The 24755-nt window shown below is 44.8% G+C and overlaps 1 protein-coding gene across 2 annotated transcripts in view; it reads left to right on the top strand.

The window, feature by feature from the left end:
* XYLB (xylulokinase) overlaps positions 1-24755 on the top strand; it is a 370041-nt gene that overhangs the window by 171701 nt on the left and 173585 nt on the right. For both annotated transcript variants that reach the window (XM_044293861.1, XM_044293862.1), the window contains exon 15: positions 3170-3266. In XM_044293861.1, the coding sequence (XP_044149796.1) occupies positions 3170-3266 (97 nt within the window). The remainder of the gene's footprint in view (positions 1-3169; positions 3267-24755) is intronic.

The raw sequence follows: 24755 nt of genomic DNA, 5'->3' as shown, positions 1-24755 counted from the left end.
GTGGCTTATGTGACATTTTATACCTAAAAGTGTGCTACAATTTGGGCATTCAATTCTTTCTCAGACTAAGGGTCCATTCACACATCCGTATGTGTTTTGCAGATCCGCAAAACACGGACACCGGCAATGTGCGTTCCGCATTTTGTGGACCGCACATTGCCGGCACTATAATAGAAAATGCCTAATCTTGTCCGCAATTACGGACAAGAATAGGATATGTTCTATATTTTTCCGGAACCGAATTGCGGACCCGAAGTGCGGGTTCGCATTTCTGGATCCGGACCGCACATCGTGTGGCCCCATAGAAATGAATAGGTCCGCAATTCCGTTCCGCAAAATGCGAAACAGAATTGCGGACGTGTGAATGGAACCTATGGGCTTGTTCACACGACCATTGCCCCTCCGTGCCCATGCTGTGGACCGCAGTTTACGTTTTCTACAGGATTAGTAAATCTGCCCCATAACCACATTATAGAAATATCTTATAGCTGTATACTTGTATATTTCAAACATCTTAAAGGAACTAATTTATTATAGCACTGATGTTATCCCCAACCCTTGCAAAACAGCGTAGTAAGGGGCCGCATCCTTCATTAGTTACATAGCCGCAGAGGCTTATCCGTATGAGCGACTGCATAGCACTGCAGTTCATACCATTACCAGGTACAGGTGACCCACTGTGCCTATGTAAACAGTGTGGTGATTGGCAAAGGTCCTGTTGGTCCCACAAACTAGTGCACCTGTAACCTTGTTGAAATGCCACTTAAACTACCACACCCTTTATCTCTTTGACCATATCTGCAAATGTCACAAATGTCATAACCTAGATAAATCTGCTATTCACTTCCTTTTCCTACATTATAGCTTTGAATTGTTCAGGTGACATAGCTGCTTAGTGCGGATATACTGTAATGGCGGGTTGACATGGCTTGATTTCTGGGTCAATTATCAGGAACAAACGTTTATACAAAACCCTTGTTCCAGATATTCAGCCTGTGTAAAGGTGACGCAGATCGCCCAATGAACAAGCTAAATTATCATTCATGGGGTGAAATGATCCTTGGTGTGGACACCTCAATCTTTGTTTCTGCACAGCAGACTGTGCTATGCAAACAGCGATCTTCTGCCCAGAAACAATGACTTTGTATGAGGACGAGCGATAGTGCAGTCGTCGGGCGCACGACAAGGGGTCCCTTAAAGTACATTTTTGTCGTGACGCCAGTTGCAGTGAAGCAACAAGGGCACAGGGCCCTTTTTAGAGATACTGTGGATAGTACCGAGGTGTAGGAATGCCAGAGTGGTGTAGGGCAGCCTATAATGTTCCTTAATGTGTGCACATGTCACGGTGCTCCTACCTGGATATGCTGGACCCCAGGCGTTGCCATCCAAAAGCAGAAAAAAGGGGTAGTAGTAGTAGTAGTAGGGGATGAAGAAATAACTTGAGTCCAGACCTTGTATATAGTTGAACAGCAGCTTTATTTGAATTAACGATCATCAGAAGCAGTCTTCCAGCAGGCGTTTGCCTGCCACAGTTTCAATGCTAACTCCTCTCTTCTACATCTGTTGCTCTCTGGCTCTGCTGTGCTGACAGGATAGCTGTATAACTTAGCTTTCTCTGGGTGCTGCAACTTCTCTCTGTAGTCTGATTCTAAACTGTCCAGGGAACTTTACTTCTGGCTTCAGAGGCTTCAAGCTTCTGCCTCCATGTCCAGCAGAGCTGAAGGTGCTCTAGCAAGTCCAGACAGGGCTTGTCCAACAAGGACGTGCCCTGCGTCCTTCCCCATAGCAGGGGGTAAGCTAGAATTTAATCTAAACTGACCTCTAACTAGGACACGCACACCACACTACAGAGGGGGGTTTTAGAATGGAAGGAAAAGCTCCATTCTCTGTGCTTTTATTGTGTAAAAAAAAGATTTGATAGATATGCAAATTAACCTTAGATGAGTCCTGTCCCTGAAATGAGTCCAGCGTGAAGGAGCCCAGCACCGCCCTGCATCCTCCGAATCTCCTCCTTGCTCCCCAACATCACAAAGCTAGAGCGCTGGCATCTCGCGATGCACGAGCTAGCGCATGCACAGTGTCGGCATAGTGTTCCTTCCCTGTGCTGGCATCAGCCTCAGGGAACGAACTGCACATGCGCTACCTTGCGCATCGGGAGATTACGGCGCTCTAGCTTTGTGACGTCAGGGAGCAAGGAGGAGAATCGGAGGATGCGGGGCGGTGCTGGGCTCCTTCATGCTGGACTCATCTCGGGGACAGAACTCATCTCAGGTTAATTTGCATATCTATCAAATAGTTTTTTTTGACACAATAAAAGCACACAGAGCTATGGGAACTGGATATTGCGGATGTGCTAGCGGCGATCTAGCAGCCCATGTCCTCAGCTCTATTCCCAAAATCCAGGTGACAGTTTTCCTTTAAAGGGCTTCTGTCAGCAAATCTGTACCTATGAAACTAGCTGACCTGTTGGCATTGCGCTTGGCATCTGTGTTGGTCCCATGTTCATATGTGCCCGCATTACTGAGAATAATTATGTTTTAATATACACAAATGAGCCTCTAGGAGCAACGGGGGTGTTGTCGTTACACCTACAGGCTCTGCTCTCTCTGTAACTGCTGCATCCTTTTCAGGTTGACCGTCAGTGAAAACATAATCATGCCTAGCCCTGTCAATCAAAGTGGAGAGGGCATGACCGTTACAGATAAAGCAGAGCCTCTAGGTGTAATTGCACACCCCCTTTGCTTATTTTTTGTAATGCGGGCACATATGAACATGGGACCAAAAAAGATGCCTTCAGCTGCCAAGTTAACAGGTCAGCCAATGTCATAGGTACAAATCTGTTGACAGATTCCTTTTAAGTGGGAAACTGAAGGTGGCCATTTGTTCATCCATACCGCCCTGATGTGGATTAAATAGCCATCAATATGTTATCTACCTTACAAAAACTAACTGGAGAGTGAGATAACAATCAGCATGGTAACTGCATACCTTATACCAATAGAAGTGATTAAAGGTATCTGTCACATCAGTTTACAGTCATTTCAGCAATCACATTTTGCTTGCAAATTTATACACACACCATAACTTTTGTGCTTTCTTATTTATTTATTTTTAATCATGGGTGCTTTTAATGTTATGACCCTTTTTAATATCTTATGTTGTATGATAGGTATCAGAATTCCCAAAAGATGTGGAAATCCGAGCACTAATTGAGGGGCAGTTTATGTCTAAGAGGATCTATGCAGAAAGACTTGGTTATAAAATATGTAAGTTCAACTTTTCTATATTTAGTATAATTTTTATTTAAAGGGGTTCTGCACTTTCATTTAACTGATGATCTATCCTCTGGATAGATCATCAGCTTCTGATCGGCGGGGGTCGGACACCTGCCGGTCAGCTGTTTGAGAAGGCAGCGGCGCTCCAGTAGCGCCACTGCCTTCTCACTATTTACCGCGGGCCGCCGCCCCACTGACGTCACGACTAGTATACACTAGCATGGGCGGGGCTAAGATCCATTCAAGTGAACAGAACTTAGCCCTGCCCATGCTAGTTGATACTAGTGATGTCAGTGGGCTGCCGGCCCGGCAGTAAACAGTGAGAAGACCGCGGCGCTGCTGGGTGTCGGACCCCCGCCGATCAGAAGCTGATGACCTATCTAGAGGATAGATTATCAGTTAAATGAAAGTGCAGAACCCCTTTAAGGGTTTGTCCTCTGTGACAATAAGCTGATCACATTACTGAGTCCTGCTGGAACCTCCAATGTTCAGATGCAATCTGTTAGGGAACCTAGTAGCAAGTATTCAGTTACCCTGCATTGCCCTCATTGCATTACACAAAGTGCTTGTTCACCTTTCGGCATGTTTTCTACAGACACCACAGCATGGGCCGACCTGCGGTGGTTATAATACATATCTGATCCCCGCCGCTGCGTTCTGTCTGCCCTGCTGCCCCATCAGCCCTGTAAGTCACGGGACTTCCCCTGTCAACATCTGGTTTGACACCGGTTAATGCGATCACTACAGCCAATGTCTGTCCACAGCAGTGAGGTGTCCCCCATGTGGCATGTTACTGGGTCATGGGTGACTCATGACTGCTGCAGCTGTCACGTGACCCAGTCTCAAACCAGATGTTGACATGGGGAGACCCAGGACCTGCAGATCCAGCGGTGCAGCAATGGAGCTAGAACCCAGTGGAGTGGCTTAGGCAAGAATGATTACCACCGGTCATATTGTGGAGTCTGTAGAAAGCGTGCAGAAAGGTGAACAACCCCTTCAAAGATGTCACGGTCATTTTAGTGTTTGACCGTGACGCGGTTTCCGTGCAGACTCGTTGCCTGTGGCAATGTGTAGTTTGTTGTTTGCACATGCACTTTCCTTTTATATGGTGTTTTCCCTGTTTTGGTTGGCACAGGGTTAATTACTAGTGGTGTGGTGGGTGTGACCTCAGGTCTCCTTAGATATTGGTGTGTTGAAGCCTGAGGTCATAGTTTGTTGGTTGTTAGTCTGTGTAGGAGCTTTGCTCCCTGGCTGAATGTGGTGTCTGTGAGTCACCCTTATTTATTATATTTTTTACCTTGCCCTGGCTGTGAGTCCCCTTCGGTGCGTCTTTGTTATTCCTCCCCCACCTGGTGTATGTTGTTTTGGTGTGGTCTGTGTTTGGAGGTTTATATGTTGATGTGCCTGCTCCGAAAGGGGCTTGCTTTCCTGGACGGGTTTAAGCAATAGCAAGACTGTGGGCTTCCCAGCCTGGAGCTGTCCTTCCATTTCGGCTGCGGCAGGTAAGTGTGGATAGCATTTGTTTTGTTGCTGTGTTACTTACCTGCCATATTGCTTATCCCATAGTCTTGCATCCTGCCATCTACTGGGCCTCTGGGGACACCATTCATCTATGGTGAAGGATGAATGGGTGGTCTCTGCCCTGTCATCAGGCCTAGGGCATAGCAGGGATATCTAGGGTTCTAGGTTGGTGAGCATGAGCCCCCTTACCTTCAGAGGCGGCTCATGCACTAGGAGTCTAGGGAGATTTCAGGGTTACATTAGGAGGTGACCTGCTCCTGCAGCCAGCCAGTACCGCAGGGGCAACAAGTGAGGTGCACAGTGGGCCGATGAGGGGCCAAACAATAACACACAGTTCATCGGTTTGCTCACGGTTAGCAGAAAGCCTCCCTGGGCTGGCAGGAAGTGTTGAGGAAGACAGCACGAAATCCTCCGGGGCACGCTCTGTGGTAGGGAAGCATCAGCCAAGATGGAGGTTGAGGTGCCCTTGGTGTCAGGGGTGCTTAGGGTGCTTGTTGCGGCTGAGTTCCTTGATGATATTTGTTGTGACGCCAGTACCGTTAATGGTGGTACAACCAATGGTAAGAATGAAGTAGACAGTGGTAGGATACAACTCACAGCTTTTACTGATGTTGGTTCCAGTTGCAGCATGCACATCAAACAGAATACAGTCCTTTGCAATTTAAGGGAATCCTGCTGATCCACTGTTAATAGGTTTGGCTGGGTTTAGCTTAGCATGAAGGTTCTAGCGCTGGGGTTGGAGAAGTGGGTCTTCATTATTAAATGAAAGGCAGCTGCGGGCTAATTGGCCGTGCAGTTCTTCACGAAAACACGGCTACAACCTGCCCGCAGGGCGGCCACTTTGTGTGGCCGTACCCTAAGGCAGAGTGGCCTCGGTATACCTGATTTATAGTGATTTGTTACGAATTAATTCATAATGAATCAAATTTCTTGTGGAACTTCAGTGAAGCTACCAAATCAATTTTTTCAAAACTTTGCTCATCTCTAGTTTAAACATACTTTTTATTAAAGAAAAGCTAAAACTTAATGTAAATTCTTTAGCTTACGTGTTTTGCGCATGTAATGCTTAATTATAGCACCATGATATGATAAAGGGCTCATGCACACGACTGTATCCGTTTTGCGGTCTGCAAATTGCGGATCTGCAAAACACGGATACCGGCCGGGAGCATGCCACCATTTCTATTTTAACTCCTGCAGAAATAGCCTATCCTTATCTGCAATTATTTTTGCGGGGGAGCGGAACGGACAGACGGATGCAGACAACATACGATGTGCTGTCCTTCTCTTTTGTGGCCCTATTTTAATGAGTGTGAAACATGTAAGCTATGGAACACTGTGGAGTTTTAATGTTTCTTTTGTGAAAGTTAAGTTTGTGGAATATCAGCCAGCACTTGGAGTCCAAAGGATGATGTACCGTGGTGTTTCTTTCCGTTGCTCTGCAAATAAATGACATGTCATATTTTTGGGCGGTGCGGACAGACCACGGACCCATTCAAGTTGTAGTCCGGGTCCAATTGCGGTCCACAATGCATGGAACGGCTGTGTGCATGTAGCCTTACTGCTGCGTTCACCTCGCACTGGTCCCAACTTGTACACGTTTGGCACGGGCAGAGAGTCATATGTGCTCCTGAAGCCAATGACTGGGCGAAGAGGTCACGTGTCCCACAGGGGGGACAAGTCATCGCTGTGGCTACTCATTGGCTGCAATAGGACGCATCCGCCCCATCCATGACTTAAGTTTACAAGCAGGGACTGACACTCACTGAACTGAGTGGTGGGGAGCAGGTAAGTATGCTTCCCTTCACAGGCTGGTTGGAAGAGGGAATCCAAAAAAATTCTAATAAAGCTGATAAACCCTGTTAAAGTGTCAAAAAAACATGCTACTGATGGCTGGAGCTGCAATGTCGCACAGAGAGGTCTGGTTACCAAATGAACTGTACAATGCCCAAATCTGCTTCCGTAGATCAAGCATGCAGGCTTATTTTAATACAGAGAGTGGAAATAGCTGCTGCAAAGGATCAGACTAATTGAAATCCAGTATATTCGATCCCTCTTTACCCTAACATCTGCCATCTTGGGACAGGAGGGAGGTCTAGATCACTGTTCTCAACTTTGGCTGACTGTTTTCTAATGTTTTGCCCAATATAATCATTGTGTAATATTATTGCTGAGCTGCTGTACATTTACTTTAATTCCAGCCTCCTTGATATTAATAATGTTTAGAACACTTCAATAGTATAGAAAGAACAATAAAGGGGGGCATTTACCAACTTATTACAACTTTTTTGTGGTATAAATAGGTCGCACATTTTGTCATGTGCCATTTGTGGGACAAAACGTGCAACATTTTTTCCTTCACGCCGCTTTTCAGACGTTGTGAGAAAAGCGGGTGTGCCATGGGCAGGGAGCTGGCGACGATGCAGGCCTGCCACATTTATTTTTCTTCACGCCAGTTTTCTGGCGTGAAGAAAAACTTAAATCTATGGCAGCTAGGAGGCTGCCATAGATTTAAGTGTGTCACGCTGCACGGCCAGAAGAGGCATTCGCCTCTGCATGAATTTGGCCCATCCTCCAGCAGCACAGAGGGAATCAGCACCAGCGTACAGTACGTCTGTTTTTGTATATGTCTCCCAGAAGCATAGAAATTCCGAATTTTTTACCTGTGTTAGGGTAGGTTCCCATTTCTGGCTTCCTGTTTTTTCATAGGTGCAAAAAACAAAACAAAAATGACAGCAGTCCCAGATCCCTTACTTAATATACACCAGGGCCACCTGACAGAAGCGATTGATTTAGATTTGGGACTTTCATTATGCTATCTATAAGTTACTAGAAAAAATAGCTCTGCGCTATTTTTTTCCAGCAAAAATAGTGAAATCTGCAGTGGTGATGCCTAGCATATACTCCTTTCCAGATAAACATAGCCTTAAGGGTGCTCATGGTTATGTCCAGTGTTAGAGAAGATTTATAGAAAATCTCTCAATTTAGTGATTAATGACACATCACTAGGAAATTGAATAACACTGATCCAATGGACATCATAAATTCACAGTTCTGACATACCCACTGTCCAAGAATGTAAATACAGAATTAGAGGTGTTAAATCAATTGGTTCACAGAAAGACCACCATAAAACTTAACCTTAAAACCATAAAATAAATTGTATGGGGGGAAAAAACCATTCCATCCTAGTCAGGAAATGGATAGTCAAGAGATAGGTGAAGATCTCACCCTAAGGGCTTGTTCACACGACCGTTGGTGTCCCGTTCCCTTATTGTGGACCGCATTTGCGGATCCGCAATACTCGTGCACCGTTCCGTTGTCATTCTGCATCACGGATGCGGACCCATTAATTTCAATGGGTCTGCAAATCCGGAGATGCGGAACGGAAGCACGGAACACTAAGGAAGCACTACGGAGTGCTTTCTGGGGTTGCGTTCCGTGCATCCGCACCGCAAAAAGATAGAACATGCTCTATCTCTATCTTTTTGCGGAACGGAGGGATCGCGGACCCATTCAAGTGAATGGGTCTGCGATTCCGGTGCACCTGCCCCACGAAAGGTGCCCGTGCATTGCGGACCGCAATTTGCGGTTCACAGCACGGGCATGGGACACCCAACAGTCGTATGAACGAGCCCTAAACCATCCTTAGTTATATCTGTGGAAGTTCAGTAATAGGCAGGTGTTATTAGGGAGGGTTTAAGGTGAGATCTTTACCTATCTATGGACTACCAGGTTCATGACTAGTGTTGAGCACGAATATTCGAATAGCAAATTTTTAGAGCGAATATCGCCAATTCGAGAATTCGCGAATATTTAGAATATAGTGCTATATATTCGTTATATCGAATATTCAGCATTTTTTACCATCTGAACACATGATTCCTCTTTGCTTCTTGCTTGTGGGCCAATGAGAAGGAAGCAATGTCAAGTTCACAACAATACATAGTGCACCCATCAGTAATCAGACCTGCTAAAATGTGAAGTTGCTGAAAAAGTATTCTAAATACTGCTGATTAGCGCAATCGCGAATATATTGGAGCACTTGACTCTATCTGCATATAAAGCTATTGTAATGTTCTGCCGTGCCAACCAGTCTCAGGAGAAACTCATGAAACTTCTAGCAGCTTGAAAAATGTAGCCAAAGTGACCCACGCCTGTATTCCACGTTACGAATTCTCATTACGCGATTGTTACATTGCCGATTTTTCGCATTCAATAAAATAATCTCGAATTCGCGAATATATGATGAATATTCTACAAAATATTTGTGAAATATTGCGAATTTGAATATAGCCCCTGCCGCTCATCACTATTCATGACTGCCTGCCTGATTTAATATTGGAAGTTTTTTTTTTCTTTCAAACTCTGCATTATGATCAGACAGCCCAGGAGGCATTTTTTGGGTTCAGGGCTGGCAGATCAGTTAGGAAACCCTGTTCCATGAGGTCTGATCTCTTCCATAACAGAGTGAGTTCGACTATTATATGCAGATACTTATGCACAAATAGCCATACAGTAAATATAAAGATTTGTCTTTAAATCACATGCATATAACAATATCTTGCTGTGACCAACTGTGGGCCAATGGGAATGTAAAAATGAATAGTCATACAGTAAGTATAAGTGGAGAATCATTATGATTCAAGCAATAACAATAACGTATATTAGAAGCCTTGATCTCAGTCTTGAAACATTTATTGCATTATAATTAAATTTATAAACCCAAAAATGTAAAAATCATGATATCATAAATGGGTGCTCATTGATTTATGATCTATAACCACAAGGCCCATTACCAGTCAGTAGACAATAGTAGTAACACATTAGCAATTCTAGAGCTTGGCACTACAATATAGCAATTTTTGTTTTGTGGGTGGACATGTACAGTGCCTTGAAAAGGTAGTCATACCTCTTATGTAAAAGTCCAGCAATACAGATAGCGAGCTTATACTAAGACGGGGTATCAATATGTATCAACAGTTAGTCCAGCAAGAGTACCCTGTTTATCCATTAAGTAACTAAATTTAATAGGTAAGTTCAGAATTTACATATATACAGACAAAACAGTTCTATGCAAATGATCCATGTAGAGGCCAGAATATGGATACCTAAGATACAGGTATACACAGGCGGGAGGCCGGGGAAAGTTATCCCTAGCACTGATTCCCTGATCTGGTCCTCTGCCCAGGGACGTCTCCTGATGGTGGGGGCGCCCTGTCCCCGTACCTGAACTCCAACTCCTAATTATCCCTGGTGAGGTGAGTGATGGAGTGGGACGATATACGTGGTGTCTAACATGGAAAACAAGCACAGATAGGAAAGGATAGGTTACAAAGGTGTCCACTGTATACTGCCCTCATGGCGTAACCAGGAGGTACAGGGCCCACCTAGAAGATAAAATATACTAACAAAACGCACAATTGGGTATAGATATATTAAGATAATTATAGATGACCTACAAACCCCGACGCGTTTCACCCAAACGGAGGGTTCATCAGGGGGTTACGTGTAGTAGGTATGCAAAGATAATGGGACCATTGCCAATGGTTATGGCCGCCCCAGTTCAGTGATGCGTGCGTGCATATATAACAGGAATAGACAATCCTTTATGACACTGCAGACCCACAGTAATGAAACGATTGCCAAATGGCAGTTTACATACGTTTTTGGCAGCGTGGTGAGTGAACTCGACTACCAACATACACACTGAAAAAATAATAGTAGACAAATTGGACCCAGGTTAGTTCAGGTAGGATAACAAGCGATAAATGCCCATAACACTGAGTATTGAATGTGAATAGATACCTGAGGTTGGCAATAATATATTGCAAACAAGGTCGTTCCTGAGGAGGCTCATAGATAAGAGCATATGCACCTGACTGAAGTGCAGCACGAAAGATATGCGTGCCCCAGTTTAGTCACCCAGGATGCCGGGTTACCCACCCAGAGGATACCTAAAAAAAAATTTTTTATATTGTATGTACCTCAACATACACTCAGGGCTAGACATACATTACAGATAGTAAAGAGACATTGTCTGCTACTTACATGGTGTGGTCAGTGGTGTGGAATAATGGGTCTGAGGTGGTGATCCTCAGTTTAGCCCTCCCTTTTAACCCCCCAAAGCCCATACACAGGTGGATATCTAATTAATTAAGGTGTGGCCGAAAGAGTAGGGCGTGCCAGGGGGAGGCATGCTCATTAATGAGGTTGTGTAGATGTCATGACCTGGTGGATACAAGATGGAGGTGCCCCATGCTGTCCTATGTAGTTTGTAATCGGCCAGCATGTGTGCTTGGCCCGCACGCCGGTATGCGTGTCAACGTGGACCGCACACCGGAAGTGACGTACATGTATTCACCATCAAACCGGAAGTGCGGTGTATGCGTGTCAGCTTGACACGCATACTACCGCTGATGTCGACCAGTTGATGATGCGCCGAAAACGAGGCTGTCCTGGTATATGGAGACAGTAGGCAAAACATGTATAGATGAAGGTGCCCCATGCTAACCTACGTAGTTTGTTATCAGCCAGCATGTGTGCTTAGCCCGCACGCCGGTATGCGTGTCAGCGTGGACCGCATACCGGAAATGACGTAAATATAGTCACCATCATACCGGAAGTGCGGTGTGTGCGTGTCAGCTTGACACGCATATTGCCGCTGATGACTACCAGATGATGATGCGCCAGAGTTATATGATGACAGTGGGCTGAACATGTATGAATGGTCAAACAGTACACATACATGATGGGGGATAGTCTGTGGTCCGGTTGGGCCAGGTCGCAAGGGTTGCAAGTAATGGGCAAAAGTAGGGGACATGTATAGGGTGGGGCATGAGGAGTTTCTGTGCCAGAAAAGATGCACACAGAGCTGTTACTGTACATGTATATAACTACTGACGTACAAAGAAGATATATACAGAGAGCTCCCTTCAGGATAACAAGGAAGCCCCATACAGGGTATGTCACTGTGAATAGACATCCCATTAAATGTAACGTTCGGGTACTTTACGTACCCAGGCTATACGCCAGGGAATTAAAGATATTACTGAGGTCAGAATTGCAGGGGGGATGGCCACCTGATAGGGGATACCCCACTAACAAGGCCAGATCAGTGAAGCAAGGGGAAGTTAATGACAGAATGGAGGTCACCATTCATGTCATAAGGCAATGAGAGAGAATGAGCAGTTATAGAAAGCAAGAAAAGTCAAGCGCTCGTTAAGTCCTCGGGGTGATTGGGAGCGAAATCTATAAATCCACTCGCTCTCCTTCTGTAGGATACGTCTGTCCAAATCACCGCCTCTTGGAGAGGGGGATATCAGTTCAAGGACAGTGAAGCGAAGGCAAGAGGGATCACCACCATGACAGTCATTTACATGAGTAGCCACGGGTGTGGGCTCTTTTTTGATGACGTCATTAACGTGTTCCAGGATTCTTCTCCTGAACTCACGTATCGTCTTGCCAACATAATCCATAGGGCATGGGCACTGGCAGAGGTAAACCAGCCCACTGGATAGACAATTAACAAAGTCCCGGACCTGGAACGTTTGACCAGTGACCGAACAGGTGACAGACTTGGTGGTTCGAACATATTGGCAGGCCTTGCACCGACCGCATTTGAATATACCGATGGGTTTCCGGTTGAGCCAAGAGCCAGCCTTCTGAGGTGGTGAAAAATGGCTGTGAACCAGATGGTCCCTAAGGCTCCTACCTCGCCTATAAGAGACCGACGGATATTTGCTTATGATATCTGAAATATCAGCATCCATTTGTAGGATCGGCCAGTATTTCTGTAGGATTTCTCTGGTTTCACGGTTGGCGGCATCGAAATTGGCGATGATACGTGCCGGTTGAGGATCATCAGAGGTACGTCTTCTAGGTACCAGGAGTTCAGTCCGTGGTCTAGTGGATGCTTTCTGAAAAGCCTCCCGCAGAATATCCCTCGGATACCCCCTTGCCAAAAATCTATCTTGAAGCTTCCCGGCCTCCTGAAAAAAGGAGGAGTCATTAGAGCAGTTTCTCCTCACTCTTAAGTATTGCCCCTTGGGTATACCTCGTCTGAGAGGGGCGGGGTGATAGCTGCTCCAATGGAGAAGAGAGTTGGTGGCCGTACTCTTACGATAGATATTTGTTAGAAGACTGTCACCCACCTTAGTGACCCTTACATCTAGGAAGGTAATGGATTCATAATCCCATTCACAGGTGAATTTAAGACCAATACTATTAGCGTTAAGGTCTGTGACAAACCGTTTAAAGCTGAGGGGATCACCCTTCCAGACTATAAACACATCGTCTATAAATCTGGTCCAAAATTGGATGTAGTCAGCCCACCAGACGATGTGGTCCGGAAAAACCTGCGTGTCCTCCCACCAGCCCAGGAAGAGGTTGGCGTATGACGGAGCACAGGGACTGCCCATCGCCGTCCCCCTGAGCTGGTGGTAAAACCGTGCATTGAACAGAAAGTAGTTGTGGTTAAGAGTGAACGTCAAGAGTTCACGGATGAAAACATTATGCAAAGAACAGTGAGTCCCTCTGGTTTTGAGATAGTGATCCACAGCCCTTAACCCATGCTCATGTGGTATAGAGCTATACAGAGCCTCGACGTCTATGCTGCCGAGGATGCATGCCGGATCCAGATTCAAGGTATTAATTTTATTGAGGAAGTCCATCGTGTCCCTCGTGTATGCGGGGAGGGACACGACGAACTCCCTCAGAATCTGGTCCAGATAAATGCCACTATTTTGTGTCAGGCAGTTGACGCCTGACACAATAGGACGGCCTTTTAAAGGGGAGGTACCCTTGTGTACTTTGGGTAGGCCATAGAAAGTAGCGACCAAGGGTTTCACTGGTAATAGAAATGTGTATTCAGTGGTGCTAATGACCTTATTCTGTAGACCCGTGTTCAAGATGTTTTTGAGTTTACCCAAGTAAAGAGCAGTAGGATTGTTCTGCAGTACCTCATACCCCTCCCTGTCTTTAAGGAGGTCCAGGCACATATTTTTATATAATGGGGAGTCAAGGATGACAAGGTTGCCACCCTTGTCTGATGGCTTGATCACGATCGTGCTATCCCTTTCCAGTGACCTAAGTGCCTCCATCTCTGACACTGAGAGATTGAAGGACCTGGGTCTCACATGCCCCAGCTGGTCAAGATCTCGTGTGACCAGCTGGAGGAAGATGTCAATATGTTCTGAACTCAGTGGAGGCGGCATTCTACTGCTTTTGGGCCGTAGCTTGGTGAACGGGCCTGTGCCCGGGATGCTATTGTGCTCACTGTTGAGATCCACAAGGTCCTGCAGACCCTCATAGTCAGTCTCTTCCAGGCCCAATCTTAGGCACGTGTCCCTGTTGGAGTTCTTAAAGAACTTGTGCCATTTTAGCCTTCTGCAGAAGAGATGGAGGTCCTTGGTCCAGGCAAAGGTACTGAAGTCCGTGGTGGGTACGAACGACAGTCCCCGCCCGAGGACCCCCATCTCCTCAGCACAGAGTGTACGGGCAGAGAGATTAATGACTTGGAGGTCATCTGCAGGCTCTTTACTCAGCGATTTTTTCGAAGTGAATAAGGCATCCCTCCTTTCTCTAAAAAAGAGGAAGAGGATGAGGAAGAGGCACAGGCAGCGAGAGTTTGCGGCTGCTGGGATGGGATGTTTTGAGAGAGGCCAGAGGGAGGGGACGGCTGGTATTCGGGGGGAGGGTGTTGATGCCCATGACCCCGATAGCTTCCGCCCCTGCCTCGATATCTGCCTTGTCCTGACCATCGCCGACCACCTTGTCGTCTGGGGTCAGAGCGACCGCGATTCGAGGGTGCGTATCGTGGTTTAGGTCGAGAATCAGTATCGGAAGTATCCACGTCCGAAGATGAGAATTCAGATTCAGACGGCTGATTCTGTGTAGCAGTATATGCCCGATTTTCTCTAAAGTCGCCTAAATCTCGCACAAATTGTTTGTGCTTGCGTTCCTTTATGAGTGATTGGAACCTCACAACAGCTGATTGTAGGGATGCCTCCCTTCTGGAAAAGTCTGGGTCTTCCTTCAGTTTAAGAGCCGTATCTATTTGTTCCTTCAATTTCTTGGAGGTGTTTTCAAATAATACTCTCTCTTCGTCCAATAGTAACTTCATGAGGGACAAAGAATTATGAGTCAGGGTCTCTTCCCATTTAGTCAAGAATCCTGGTGAGGAGATTCTGTCAGCAGGCCGTATACGGATACGGAGTCCCCGTGGGACAATTTTTTGCTCAAGATAGCTCTCAAGTGACTTTATCTCCCACCAGGATTTGATATTGTCTTTATAATAGGTGTATAGATCACTAAACACCTGCTTGCTTGATTCTGACTGGTCAAGTGTGGGGACGCCCCTATACGAAAAGACATCCCTTGCTTCATTCAGCAGATCATCAGTAAAGGCGGTGATTTGGACAGACGTATCCTACAGAAGGAGAGCGAGTGGATTTATAGATTTCGCTCCCAATCACCCCGAGGACTTAACGAGCGCTTGACTTTTTCTTGCTTTCTATAACTGCTCATTCTCTCTCATTGCCTTATGACATGAATGGTGACCTCCATTCTGTCATTAACTTCCCCTTGCTTCACTGATCTGGCCTTGTTAGTGGGGTATCCCCTATCAGGTGGCCATCCCCCCTGCAATTCTGACCTCAGTAATATCTTTAATTCCCTGGCGTATAGCCTGGGTACGTAAAGTACCCGAACGTTACATTTAATGGGATGTCTATTCACAGTGACATACCCTGTATGGGGCTTCCTTGTTATCCTGAAGGGAGCTCTCTGTATATATCTTCTTTGTACGTCAGTAGTTATATACATGTACAGTAACAGCTCTGTGTGCATCTTTTCTGGCACAGAAACTCCTCATGCCCCACCCTATACATGTCCCCTACTTTTGCCCATTACTTGCAACCCTTGCGACCTGGCCCAACCGGACCACAGACTATCCCCCATCATGTATGTGTACTGTTTGACCATTCATACATGTTCAGCCCACTGTCATCATATAACTCTGGCGCATCATCATCTGGTAGTCATCAGCGGCAATATGCGTGTCAAGCTGACACGCACACACCGCACTTCCGGTATGATGGTGACTATATTTACGTCATTTCCGGTATGCGGTCCACGCTGACACGCATACCGGCGTGCGGGCTAAGCACACATGCTGGCTGATAACAAACTACGTAGGTTAGCATGGGGCACCTTCATCTATACATGTTTTGCCTACTGTCTCCATATACCAGGACAGCCTCGTTTTCGGCGCATCATCAACTGGTCGACATCAGCGGTAGTATGCGTGTCAAGCTGACACGCATACACCGCACTTCCGGTTTGATGGTGAATACATGTACGTCACTTCCGGTGTGCGGTCCACGTTGACACGCATACCGGCGTGCGGGCCAAGCACACATGCTGGCCGATTACAAACTACATAGGACAGCATGGGGCACCTCCATCTTGTATCCACCAGGTCATGACATCTACACAACCTCATTAATGAGCATGCCTCCCCCTGGCACGCCCTACTCTTTCGGCCACACCTTAATTAATTAGATATCCACCTGTGTATGGGCTTTGGGGGGTTAAAAGGGAGGGCTAAACTGAGGATCACCACCTCAGACCCATTATTCCACACCACTGACCACACCATGTAAGTAGCAGACAATGTCTCTTTACTATCTGTAATGTATGTCTAGCCCTGAGTGTATGTTGAGGTACATACAATATAAAAAAATTTTTTTTTAGGTATCCTCTGGGTGGGTAACCCGGCATCCTGGGTGACTAAACTGGGGCACGCATATCTTTCGTGCTGCACTTCAGTCAGGTGCATATGCTCCTATCTATGAGCCTCCTCAGGAACGACCTTGTTTGCAATATATTATTGCCAACCTCAGGTATCTATTCACATTCAATACTCAGTGTTATGGGCATTTATCGCTTGTTATCCTACCTGAACTAACCTGGGTCCAATTTGTCTACTATTATTTTTTCAGTGTGTATGTTGGTAGTCGAGTTCACTCACCACGCTGCCAAAAACGTATGTAAACTGCCATTTGGCAATCGTTTCATTACTGTGGGTCTGCAGTGTCATAAAGGATTGTCTATTCCTGTTATATATGCACGCATGCATCACTGAACTGGGGCGGCCATAACCATTGGCAATGGTCCCATTATCTTTGCATACCTACTACACGTAACCCCCTGATGAACCCTCCGTTTGGGTGAAACGCGTCGGGGTTTGTAGGTCATCTATAATTATCTTAATATATCTATACCCAATTGTGCGTTTTGTTAGTATATTTTATCTTCTAGGTGGGCCCTGTACCTCCTGGTTACGCCATGAGGGCAGTATACAGTGGACACCTTTGTAACCTATCCTTTCCTATCTGTGCTTGTTTTCCATGTTAGACACCACGTATATCGTCCCACTCCATCACTCACCTCACCAGGGATAATTAGGAGTTGGAGTTCAGGTACGGGGACAGGGCGCCCCCACCATCAGGAGACGTCCCTGGGCAGAGGACCAGATCAGGGAATCAGTGCTAGGGATAACTTTCCCCGGCCTCCCGCCTGTGTATACCTGTATCTTAGGTATCCATATTCTGGCCTCTACATGGATCATTTGCATAGAACTGTTTTGTCTGTATATATGTAAATTCTGAACTTACCTATTAAATTTAGTTACTTAATGGATAAACAGGGTACTCTTGCTGGACTAACTAGTCATACCTCTTATTTTCAATTTTTTTCTCGTTACACACACAAACTTAAATGTATTTTATTGGGATTTTATGTGATAGACCAACAAAAAGTAGCACGTACTGTTTGTGAGACGTGTAAAGAAAATGATACATGTTTTTCAAAATCTTTAATAAATAAAAATCTGGAAAGTGTATTCAGCCCCCTGAGTCAATACTTTGTAGGACCACCTTTCATTGCAATTACAGATGCGAGTCTTTTGGGGTATCTCTCTACCAGCTTTGCACGTCTAAAGGCTGAAATTTTTTCCCATTCTTCTTTGCAAAATAGTTCAAGCTCAGTCAGGTTGGATGGAGAGCATCTGTGAACAGCAATTTCCAAGTCTTGCCGCAGATTCTCAATGGGATTTAGGTCTGGAATGTGACTGGGCATTTCTAACATATGAATATGCTTTGTTCTAAACCATTCCATTGTATCTCTGGCTGTATGTATAGGGTCGTTATCCTGCTGGAAGATGAACTTACTCCCCTGTCTGAAGTGTTTTGCAGCATCTACCAGGTTTTCCTGCTGGATTGCCCTGTATTTAGCTCTATTCATCTTCCCCTCAACTCTGACCAGCTTCCCTGTCCCTGCTCATTCACAGGGGAAGATCTGCAGTGTTAGTTTTCAGCCACACATAGGGTTTTGCATTTATGTTAAAAAGTTTAACTTTGGCCTCCATTAAATTCACTTCTCCTGGTGCCAAATGGCTTCCAATGAATGCAATGAGAGTCCACTTTATACCTCTCCTGGTGCCAAAAGGCTTCCAGTGAGTGCAGGGAGAGCAGACTACAGCTTTATACTTACACTAATTAAAATCAGCCTATGATAAAAATCTGAGTGGACCCAGCATGCATGTGGAACCTGCACTCCCTGAATTTTATGGTGGTCGTTATCGTACATAACAGGTAGCATTTAGTGTTAGGTTCCCGTCTTACAGAGATCGCCTTGACGTTTGGCAGACGGGCCCAAATAATTTTGTACAAAATGTATTTGCCAAGAATCTCAATTTTACAAAATAAGCCTAGCATTAGCACCAGAATATTTTCTATTGCTATGGCATTGTTGTGCTTTATTTGGTTTGCAGAGTGCTGCATTGTGTTTTTTTTTTGTTTGTTTTTTTAGACTTTTGGTCACAATGAATTTTATTTACGGTTATCACATTGCAGGGGAAGATTACAAATGAATGCCATTTGAAAGAGCGAGAGCATGAGAGAGCGTCTGACGTAGGACGCTAGGGCTCCGCCTCCGCTTCCTCCCCTGCCTCTGCCCCGCCGCCGCTCGCTGGCAGCCCGCAGCGCCGGAACATCTGAACAGCTGATGGGCCGAGAGTCTGAGACGCCGCAATGACGCCGCAATGCTGAGGCCGCCCTGCTTACAATGCCGGTGCTTGTATCCTGACCCCCCGTTCCGCTCTGCGAGGCAAGGAGACATCAGGTGGCTCCGCTCCCCGACCCCTTCGGCACGCTGGTCGCCTGGTCCGTTTGGATCGCGTGTTCATGGAGACGCCAAAGTGAGATGCTGAGACGCTGAGACGCTGCTACGCCGCCGGACCTGTAATGGGAGAAGTCGGGAGAGTTTCCTGCTGTTGCCCCCGTCCTGCCTTCCACCTTACCAGTGCCCAGACCCGCCGGTCTGTTTGATGTTTTTTCTCATCTCTCTGCCACCGGAGTGGTGATTGGATCGCTAATCCTTGAGACTGAAGGAGGCTGCTGCTGAGGTGGAGCGGTGGTATGGTGAGCAGACGCTGTGGGGACCGGTGCAGCCGGCGGTGAGCAGGAGGTAACAGTAGACCCTGGCAGAAAAAAAAAGGGGACCTGTTGAGAAGGTACTTTTTCAAAGTTGTTTGGCAATCCTGGCATGTTGGCTGATAGAGCTGCCCCCTTCTCAGTTTGATAAGTATTTTTGGAGACCACTAAAAAGAGGGTGAGGATCCCTAAAATGAGGGCGAAGAAAGACGTGGATGAGGGAGAAAATTATGTCCGGGAGCAAAATTAAATATGAAAATCTAATGTGAATGTGAAATTAGAGGCGTATGCCCAGGAAAAGTGTCGATTGAAGCCGATGCGGTTTTTTCAATACCGGTGGAATAAAGTAATGAAGTGAAGAGGGGAAGAGGGAAGGGAAGTAAGGAAAGGAGAAGAGAAGAAGAAAATAGAAGGAAAGGGAGGGGAAAAAACAAAACAAAAAAACGGGGGGTTTTGGGAAGAGGAAATATTGAGCAGGTGTTCTACGAAACATATGGTAGTCACACTGTTCTTGACTCCTCCAGCCTGATTGTGTTTAATTGTTTGAAGAACCCCCCTCCCTATGAATTCTAAACCCTTCTAATAGTTTATTTTGCTAACGCTTCCATCCCTAACCCTTCCTCTGGACTAAATCTGGATTAACGGTCTATCATCTATCACCTTTACTTACAGTACTACCCCATGCTGAAGATGTAACTAACAAGTGTAACTAACAAGTGGATATTAAGTTGCTGTGTTTTTTTTTGTTTTTTTTCTCATTTTTTTTTTTTTCCCCTTCCTTTTTCCTCCCCAGAGTTGACTTTTGAGTCCCTTCAGGGAAAATAAGGACATCACCTATAACCTTGGACGGTTTTCCTGTTATATCCCCCCCCCCCCCCTCCCCCCCTTGCTGATCTGTTTTTTTTTTTTTTTTTTTCTTTTCTTTTTTTTGTACTATTAACAAATTGTCAATACCCCTGTTAAAACGCTGTTCTGGTTCCCTGTGACTTGTATGGGGAGATAGGGGGAGTTCATAATGCCACCTAAGAAAGGCCCTACGGGGGGCAGTAATAGGAGATCAGCTACGGGATTGGAGACTGGGCCCAAACAGCAGGGTTTAAATAAATTTTTGACTCCAAACTCGCCTGGTCTGGGGTCCCCACAGAAGGAGAGAACGATAGATCCTGGGTCTCATGGTCTGGTGCAGGACAGTGGGACCGAGGGGGGAGGAGGGGAGAGGGGAACAGCAGTCGCGTATACAGAAATTGATGCAAAGTTGATGAAAGACATATTTTGCACAGTTTCAAGGTTGGAGAATGTAATGGGGAATATAGTGACCCAGCTCGGGGCAGTGCAAATAGATGTTGGTGTAATCCGGGATGAGATGGAGAAAATAAGGCAGCGCTTACATGAGATGGAGGAAAGGGTTCCTGTTTTGGAACATTCGGTACAGAAATTGGAGAAAGAAGTGGTCTCGTTAAAGGAAATGAATATTAGGATGGAACAAAAAATAATAAGTCAAGAAGACAGATCAAGGAGATCTAATATAAGATGCGTAGGGATTCCAGAGCGTGCAGAGGGCGATAACTGTACCGAATATATGGAGAGATGGATAAGGGATAATTGTACGGAAGGTGCTCTCTCTCCATTGTTTGCCATTGAAAGAGCACATAGGCTCCCTACAAGAAAGAGGGTTCCAGGAGAATCCCCTAGACAGATACTGGTCAAATGTCTATTAAGTAGGGACCGTGATATAATATTATTTGATGCCAGGACTTCTGAAAAGTACCAGATACAGGGTGCAAAGATTAGGCTATTCCCAGACTATTCTGCACACACTAACGCCCATAGGAAAGAATATATTGCCGTTAAGAAAAGATTAAGGGGAGCAGGTCTAAAGTATAGTTTACTTTTTCCGGCAAAATTAAGGGTGGAATATAAAGGCAGGACTGTTTTCTTTCAGACCCCGGAGGAAGTTAGCGACTGGGCGGATGGGGAGGGGCTATGAGACCGGGGGGTGCGGAGGGGGAAGGAGCTATTATGCTAAGGTATGGAGTCACCCCGACTGCTGGATGGCAGGGAGGGGGGCTATTTGGGAGGGTAGGGTGGGTGTGGGTTGTGGGAGAGGGAGACGTGTGTGTTTTTTTTTTTTTTTTTTTTTTTTTTTTTTCCTTCCCCCTCTGCTAGATGGTTAGGATTGTCTCGTTGAATACGAGGGGTTTACGGGAGAGAGTGAAGAGGTATGCTATCCTTGAGTGGATGAAGAGGTTTCTGCCAGCTATCATTTGTCTACAGGAGACACATTTGGATAAGGAATCTTTAAGATGGTTGCAGAAGAGATGGATTGGGGAAAGTTACCATTCTGTATACACTACTTATTCAAGAGGGGTCTCAATTTTGGTTCATAATAAAATTAAATTTGAGTGTTTGACGTGTGAGGCCGATGAATATGGCAGGTACCTCTTTTTATGTTGTAATATAGAGGGGGTTAAAATGGTAATTGCAAACATCTATATTCCTCCACCGTATAAGTCAGAGATTTTATACCAACTGTATGGATTCATGCTGGATAGACAGGAATCTATAATGATTGCGATTGGAGATTATAATGCAGTAATGGATCCACTCAGGGATAGAACATCTAGCAGAGGGGGAAGAATACAAAAAGTAGATTTTTATAAACTAGCCCAGGAATTTAACTGGATTGACGTCTGGCGCCTCCAGAACCCGGATGAAAACATGTATTCCTGCTACTCAAAAACACACCAAACCTGGTCTAGAATAGATCTGGCCCTGGGAAATAAAAATCTGATGTCCTATAATAGGATTAAAATAAAGTACTTTCCCATGGCTTTATCAGATCATAATGCCGTGGTAATGGAACTAGATTTGAACAAAAAGAAGGCTTCACTACCGTTCAAGTTTAACTCCCATTGGTTACCAATGATCCCAGATAAAGAAAGTATAAATGTGGGAGAGGGAGACGTGTGTGTTTTTTTTTTTTTTTTTTTTTTTTTTTTTCCTTCCCCCTCTGCTAGATGGTTAGGATTGTCTCGTTGAATACGAGGGGTTTACGGGAGAGAGTGAAGAGGTATGCTATCCTTGAGTGGATGAAGAGGTTTCTGCCAGCTATCATTTGTCTACAGGAGACACATTTGGATAAGGAATCTTTAAGATGGTTGCAGAAGAGATGGATTGGGGAAAGTTACCATTCTGTATACACTACTTATTCAAGAGGGGTCTCAATTTTGGTTCATAATAAAATTAAATTTGAGTGTTTGACGTGTGAGGCCGATGAATATGGCAGGTACCTCTTTTTATGTTGTAATATAGAGGGGGTTAAAATGGTAATTGCAAACATCTATATTCCTCCACCGTATAAGTCAGAGATTTTATACCAACTGTATGGATTCATGCTGGATAGACAGGAATCTATAATGATTGCGATTGGAGATTATAATGCAGTAATGGATCCACTCAGGGATAGAACATCTAGCAGAGGGGGAAGAATACAAAAAGTAGATTTTTATAAACTAGCCCAGGAATTTAACTGGATTGACGTCTGGCGCCTCCAGAACCCGGATGAAAACATGTATTCCTGCTACTCAAAAACACACCAAACCTGGTCTAGAATAGATCTGGCCCTGGGAAATAAAAATCTGATGTCCTATAATAGGATTAAAATAAAGTACTTTCCCATGGCTTTATCAGATCATAATGCCGTGGTAATGGAACTAGATTTGAACAAAAAGAAGGCTTCACTACCGTTCAAGTTTAACTCCCATTGGTTACCAATGATCCCAGATAAAGAAAGTATAATGGAAGAATTAAGAAACTTTTTTAGGGAGAATAATTATTCTGCGAGTAGGCTAATTGTATGGGATACGGCTAAAGCATATTTAAGAGGATTGCTTTGTAAAAAAGTGAACCACTGGAAAAAAATCACTAGGGAAAAGGGGATTGTTTTGGAAAAAAAAGTCCAAGAACTGGCAATGACATGTATGAGATACCCCACTGACTACAATAAGAAAATATGGGAGGAAGAACAGGAAAAGCTAAAGGTATATCATATGGAGAGAAGTAGGAAAGAATTAAATTTTCAAGGGATCCGTCTGGCCACAGGGGGAGAAAAAGTTGGTAAAATCTTGGCAAATATAGCAAGAAATCAAAGAGAGAAATCCTGGATAGGGGCGATTAAAGATAAAACGGGTAGGATAATTAATACACCAGAAGGAGTTAAAGAGGTGTTCCTAAAATACTTCCAGAAGGTATATAAGTCTAAGGCACAATATTCAAAACAAGAATTAGATTTGTATTTAGATCAGATTCCTCTTAGGGAGATATCCCAGGCCCAAAAGACATTTTTAGAAAAAGAAATATCAATTGCAGAAATAAATAAGGTCTTGGGGCAGGTAAAATCCGAAAAAGCACCAGGATGTGATGGGCTCCCATTCGAAATTTATAAATCCTTCTCCCAGGTGTTAGTATCTGAATTAAAAACAACATTGGACGAGGCCAAAAAAATTGGGGACCTTCCAGACTCTATGAAAGAGGCAATTATAACACTTATTCCAAAAAAAGGGCAAAGAACAACTAGACCCGGGATCATATAGGCCAATATCACTTTTAAATACCGATGTTAAAATCTTGGCAAAAGTTTTGGCCGATAGGCTCTCAAAGGTGGTTAAAGGTATAATAAACATAGATCAAACCGGTTTTATACCAGGTAGAACGATATACTCAAACATAAGAAGGCTATATCTAAATATCGAAGCCAATAGAACAGAAGCGGGGGAGAAAGCTGTATTATCATTGGACGCCCAAAAGGCATTTGACTGTATTGAATGGGAATATTTATGGGCAGTATTAAAAAGGGTCGGTATAGGGGAAGGATTTATAAGATGGATACAGTTAATATATCAGGATCCGCGGGCCAGAGTGATGGTGGATGGGAGCTTGTCCCTGCCCCTTGCCCTATCTCGGGGCACTAGGCAGGGATGCCCTCTCTCTCCATTATTATTCGCTATCGCGATTGAACCTATGGCATGTATAATAAGAAATGATGGGGAAATTAAAGGTTTTCACTATGAGGGTGGGGAAGAAAAATTGTTAATGTACGCGGACGATATTTTGCTATTTATGCACAATACTGGAGACCAGTTTAATAGAGTTATAGATATAATAGATAAGTTTGGTTGTTTTTCTGGAGTAAATATTAATTGGGGGAAATCACATATGCTGATGTTGGGAGATGCACAACCACAGGGGTTTTTGAAGGTTCAGGTGTTGGGAAAACAAGAAAACTTTAAATATTTAGGGATACAAATTTCTGGAAACATAGGAGAATACGAAAAATTAAATGTACTTCCCCTAATAAAAGAACTTAGGACCAAAATACATGTCTGGCGTAGATTACCAATTTCAATACAGGGTCGGGTAAATTTAATAAAAATGGTCTCTCTTCCAAAAATATTATATGTCCTTC

The sequence above is a fragment of the Bufo gargarizans genome, chromosome 5, assembly GCF_014858855.1.
Source record: "Bufo gargarizans isolate SCDJY-AF-19 chromosome 5, ASM1485885v1, whole genome shotgun sequence".
Classification (NCBI taxonomy): Eukaryota; Metazoa; Chordata; class Amphibia; order Anura; family Bufonidae; genus Bufo; species Bufo gargarizans.
The sequence above is the reverse complement of the archived record's forward strand: the minus strand, read 5'-3'. Positions and strand labels throughout refer to the sequence as shown.